Here is a 6,055-nt window from a genome sequence, read left to right as displayed (position 1 = left end):
TGGGGGTTGAGAGAGTACTAACGACTATGAAAGAGTGTGTAAATTAAGAGAAGAGGTTGTGTAAATTAACGATTGAACGAAGCTGTGCCTGTTAAGCAATCCGGGGCCGAATTAGAAAATGGAAGACCATCACAAGACACGATAATCTCCCTCGATCTGGGGCGTCCACGCGAAGATCTCACCCGGTCGGGGCACAAAGTGAGAAACAAGAACGGGTGCAGCAAAAATCCCAGAACCACACGGGTCGGGGGACTAGTCAGAGGACCCGTCAGAGAGCGTGGGACCAAAGGAACAAAGGCGTACCAGCTGAGTAACACTACTACCCGCTTGCCGCAGGCCAGACGTGCCCCCTGCTTAAGCCAGTACACATGTCCAGCCCGCTGCAAGTTTGCTAGCGAGAGCATTTGGATGATCCAGAAGAGGATTGGGGGAGAGATGCTATGGTCAGTGATGAAAGCCACAAATGTTAGAACTTTTTGTAAGAACGCAACTAGGACGTGTTTGGAGGAGGAAAGAATGCTGAAGTTGCATCCAAAGAACAACCTAACTGTGAAACATGGGGTCCGGAGACATCGATGCTTTGGGCTGTTGTTCGGCAAAGGGACCAGGCATCACTGATCCGGTAATATGAAAGGAATATGGGCCATATATCGTGAGATTTGTAGTGAGCAACCCTCCTTCCCATCAGCAAGGCATTGAAAGCAGAAACGTTGCTGGCTTTCAGCATGACAAGATGCCAAACCACACGCGGCGGGCAACGAAGGAGTGGCGTCGTAAGAAGCATTTCAAGGGTCCGGAAGGGCGCGAGCCAGTCGCCAGATCTCAAACCCCATATAAAATCTTTGGGAGGAGTTGAAAGGCCGTGTGCCGAGCGACCAGCCCCAAAACATCACGCCTCTATATGAGCGAGATCTGCTTGATGGAGGAATGGGCCAGAAATACCAGCAACAGTGTGAAAACCTGTGAAGAGCTTACAGAACAAGCGTTTGACCTCTGTCATGCCAACAAAGGTTATAAACAAGTATTGAGATGAACCTTTGTTATGACCAAATAATATTTTCCACCATCATTGCAAATAAATTCTTTAAAAATCAGACAATGGATTTTCTGGATTTTTTGTTCTCATTCTGTCTCTCATAGTTGGAGGTAATACTGTTTAGGATAAGAGGAAATTACAGGCGTTCCATCTGTTCTTTAAGGTCGACTGAAGCTTGCCAATCTGGCGTGCGACTAATAGACTTTTTTTACCCCACTGGGTACCTCTTCTTGCGAGATAATGGACAAAAGAAACTCGGGCTAGTATGTCAACTAAACGTCCAGTTCTAGTATTACAACAAAATGTCGGTAAACGAGGTAAATTACGAATTTATTCTCATCGTCAGTGGGATTTGAATATTTAAATTAGTTTAGATGTATGGTCCACAGGGGGACATTCAGGTTCACAGCTTCTGTGAAAGAAACAAGATGAAATCAACAAAAAAAATAAGTCAGGACAACTACAGATAGCTCCACACATGATGTTACTTGTTATTAGTTAGGGCTGCCGTATGAGCAGGTTTTTGCCAAGCGACCCTGTGAGCTAGGAATAATAATATGTAGATAATATAAACCGTATGGGACAATGAACGACATCTAGTGACGGATTGTGGAACGATGATCTAGATTTTCTCATGGCATTTAGACCTCTAGGAGACAAACCAGGGGTCTTTGTAACTGTGTCTGTGTCCATTTGGAAGTGGTTTGAATCCAATATTGACATTTGGTTTATATGTTAGTCACCTTTCTTTATGAGAATGCCAGGTTTTAGCGCCTTGGTTTGAACCTTCAATCCTGAACCAAAAGTGTTATTAATCCTGACATGATAGAGATAGATAGTAAAGTCTATGTACCATCTGATAGGAAGAGGTTAAGGGATAGTAGGGAGAAAAGTTATGGTATAATTACAGAGCCGTGTGCCAATTTATAATTGAGGAACATCAATGTTAGTCTGTTAACCAAAGTGCAGCCACTGATCAATCACCTAGTGCTTATGTATCTCATTTTATTAAAGATCAGAGAAGAAGAACAGAACGAGAGGGCGTAAAGTCCGGAATAAAGCAAAGATATTGTAGAGCAGGAGAAGGAAAAAGCGTTGGATTGTCAATTCATTAAATGCCAAGATATTTTTCGTTTTTGTGAGAAAAAAAGATTGCGCCCTCGGATTTTTAACAGCCCCCTCAGTCCACTTTCATCCTGGAGCCGGCGCGACGCAATCGCACAACCGTCAGATGTCCGTAATTCCAATCCACACGCAGACTTACATCGAGTTTAATACATTAACGTAGCCTTGTTCTGCTAAAAGAGGAGTCGAAACACTGGGGCAACAAAAAATCGGTCAGCGTTTGTTTGCGTTTGTTTTGTGTGTTTGTGTTTGTGAATGAGTGACTATATTGAAAAAATATAATCATTATTATACTAAGTATTGACAATAACAAGCGCCCGTCGGGGCAGCATTTGCTTGCATTCCGCGTGATTTCCTCCTACTGTTGTGTATATTTATCTTTATTTTATACTCTGTTAAGCGTTCTATTTCGTCTTTGATTGTATGGGTTATCTGTGCTTTTTTAATCTTTTGTGTACATTTCACCTTCTCCATTGTCGTGTTTTTTGTTTTGAATCGTCACATGTTCAGCGTCTTGCCGTGATAGCCGTTGATGCTTTATATAATGAAAATTTGCCGTGAGTTGTGTCTTGTAGTCGATACGAGTGTTTCAGATTATAAAAGGCATCGCGGGCGCCGGCTCTCTCGAGGCATCTCCAGGGAGCACACGGTGAGACAGTGAGACCAGGCTGAGACCACACACCTAACTCACCATGCCGTTGTTAGACCTAAAGACTCGGCGATTACTAGACGCAGAGCAGAGCTCAAGCACCCTTGTTAATTGTGAGCTAATTGACGCTGAATTTTACTTTATTTATTCGTTATTTATGGGTATTAAAGTGTCGATGGGAGATAGTATTGTTGCTGAAGCACTTTGAGTTCCCATTGTGTATGAGAAGTTGCCTATAAAGATAAAAGTTTCCCATCTGAGTTGATTATATAACTGTGCATATATTCACTACTGTTTCACTGCGGATCATGTGAGTTTCAGCGTGGACGAGCGTGCGAAGAAACAAAGAGCGCGGATTATAGGCTGGCGTATTACATTTGAATAGGCTAATATGGAGCGGCGTGTGCACTAGGTTAACAAAGATATAACATCTATATAACAATAAGAATCTCTCCGCAGTTTGGTATGTGACCACCGTATTTCTTGAGGTCAGCAGGCGGCAGAAAAGTGAGCCGCGCGGTTTAGCGGGAATCGCGGCGCGGAGGAGGAGCGGTGGATGGTGAGATTAACCACCACACTATTCTGGCACCATGCGTTTTGTTGAAATGAGCTGGGCTGTATTATAATTATACGAGCAAGGTAGTTAGATAGGTGGAGGAGTCAGAGTCAAAACGGTCGTGTAGTTTGATATAAGTGAGGGCGAGAGCGAAGAGAAGAGCTTACGGATGATGTCCAAGACGAGTCAAACCAGCGGGATACCGAAAATAATGATCGTTGACATGAGGCTGTATATAGAAGGAGTGGAAGCGCGCGTGAGGTGCGCACTTGTGTTGCAGCAGCAGCGACGAGGAATGATAAGTACAGTCTCTGTTCTATCTGAACTGAATCTGTGATATTTAATAATTGACGTATAATTGTTCTTCTTAGTTGCTTGTAATCTTCACTGTGTTCAATCAGGCTTTGGAAAGTGTTCTAAATGTTTGTTGGATAAAGAAATAAAAAGAAACTGTATTTAAGTAAATGTAACGAAAAGAAGAATAATGAAAAGAAAAAAAAACCGGAAATAAAGCCTCTCACTCAATTGGATGATACTGCTTTTTTAAGGATTATAGTAAGCAATGTATTTTGATGAATACTGTTAATACGTCAGTAAGAGTAGAAGCTTTGCTCGCCAGCAGCCTAATACTTCTTTGTAATCTTTCTGCAGATTTTTATTCCCAAATTATCTAGACTGTAAAGAATCAAGAAACCAAATGTAAGACCGGCCGTTTGTGAATTGCGCGAGCTTACATGACGAACAACCTGTACATACATAAGACACATGTTATTTATGACGTCTGTTAAAGATGTAATGGTTTTGTGTTTACTGTGTTATTTTAGACTATTGACTAATAGCGAGACACAGTGCGGTGGGGTATGAGCTGAGAGTTGACATTTTCACCAAGAGCGGTTGCGTAATGCGAGGATGAAGCGTGTGTCAGTGCTGCACGAGACTGGGTGATCATGAGTCATCCAAAAAAACTCAAGAACCGTTTGGGCGCGAGCCGCCAGATCTATTAAGACAGATTGGAGAGCCCACTGCCGCAAAGCTGAGAGCGACTTCCTGAGGCGAGAAGAGTGAGCGTTGGCGGGCGCCGCGAGCGGCGTCTTGTTCAATGGCTCCCGAGAGCGCGCGTAGAGAAGAGCGCGCATTTATGGAAGCGAGGCTCTCGTATTTGGTGCTTTAATGAGTAGGTTAGTTTAAATGCTCGTTGGTGATGTCCGTTTGCTGTGGTGTCTGTAATAGGAGCGAGCGACAGGAAGGAGTACAACTGAAATAAACAGAAAACCAGATCATTGCAGCTCTTTTTATTTATTCCAGGCCGGAGGGTGTGTGGATGTTTTCGTATCGGTTCATGCAGCGGGGCTGTATCTTGAGAGTGAAAAGACATTTTTCTGCTGTCCATCATTTACTTAGCGGATCTGTGAATAACGCTGATCAGTATGGAGAACCAGATAGAGAGGAGATATGTTGCTCCTGGAGGTTAAAGGTCGACGCGCTTCAGTCCTCCTCCCGCCCTTGTTCCTCCCCTCCTTCAGTCTGACCATCTTCATCAACTGGTGGTCCAACATCTCATCTGGTGGTTCTGATCAGCACGGAGCGCAGCCTGCACCAGCCCATGTACCTGTTGTTCTGCAACATGAGCATTAACGATGCGTTCGGGGCCTCCACCATCATCCCGCCTTTGTTGAACGATATCTTTACTCCCATCTCGGAGCGCTACGTTGGTTACATCCTCTGCGCCTTCCAGGCCTTCTGTGCTCACTTCTATGCGAGTGCTACTCACACCGTGCTCATGATCATGGCGTTCGATCGCTACGTGGCCATCTGCAACCCACTGCGCTACGCCACCATCATGACCCACAGGATGGTGGTGGGTCTGTCCGTGTGGGCGTGGGCCATCTCCTTCCTCATGGTGGTGGTCCTCATCGGCCTCAGCGTGCGTCTGTCTCGCTGCAGGACGGTTATCCTCAACCCGTTCTGCGATAATGCCTCCTTGTTCAAGCTGTCCTGTGAGAGCGTGCTCATCAACAACATCTACGGCCTCGGATACACCGTGGTCCTGCTGGGCTCGTCGCTCGGCAGCGTCACGCTCACCTACCTGAGGATCGCCATGGTGTGTCTGCGCAGTAAGAACAAGACTCTGAACAGCAAAGCGCTGCAGACCTGCGCCACTCACCTGGCCGTCTACGTCATCATGTTCGTGTCCGGCTCCATCATCATCGTCCTTCATCGTTACCCGCACTTGTCGGATCACAGGAAGCTGGCGTCCATCTTGTTCCACGTGGTTCCTCCAGCTATGAACACGGTTATCTACGGACTGCAAATCAAAGCGGTCCGACAGAAAATCTTTATCATGTTCACCGGGAATACAACGACGGGGGGGAAATGACACGATACGGTAAATACATGTCAATAAAACTATTCCACTTGCTGGAATGTTAAAACCCTGATCTGAAAGCCTAACAATGCTCTGAAATGACAATGAAATAAAAAGTACCTTTACACGAGTAGACTGAGTTTGACCTTTTGATTTCCTTCATAATACATATTGGAAAGAACCAGAATCATAAAAACATTCTCAGTGTAGTCGTAGCCCCGTCTTCTCAATTCATGGCATACGACATGTATTTTCTGAAGTGGAGCTTACTTACTTAATGGTGCAGGTATGGTACATATATGCTTTATATGTAATATATGGATA

At 44.7% G+C, this 6,055-nt stretch overlaps 1 protein-coding gene across 1 annotated transcript in view; it reads left to right on the top strand.

The window, feature by feature from the left end:
• The window catches only part of LOC104943330 (putative olfactory receptor 52P1), a 7,219-nt gene extending 1,476 nt beyond the window's left edge, over positions 1 to 5,743 (top strand). The window contains exons 3-5 of the mRNA XM_010768691.1: positions 2,562 to 2,613; positions 3,986 to 4,011; positions 4,926 to 5,743. Coding sequence (XP_010766993.1) covers positions 2,562 to 2,613; positions 3,986 to 4,011; positions 4,926 to 5,743 — 896 coding nt within the window. The remainder of the gene's footprint in view (positions 1 to 2,561; positions 2,614 to 3,985; positions 4,012 to 4,925) is intronic.
• The last annotated feature ends 312 nt before the right edge of the window (positions 5,744 to 6,055 follow it).

The sequence above is a fragment of the Notothenia coriiceps genome, unplaced genomic scaffold, assembly GCF_000735185.1.
Source record: "Notothenia coriiceps isolate Sejong01 unplaced genomic scaffold, NC01 NC01_scaffold00005930, whole genome shotgun sequence".
NCBI classification, from domain to species: Eukaryota; Metazoa; Chordata; class Actinopteri; order Perciformes; family Nototheniidae; genus Notothenia; species Notothenia coriiceps.
This window is presented reverse-complemented; position numbering and strand designations above follow the sequence as displayed.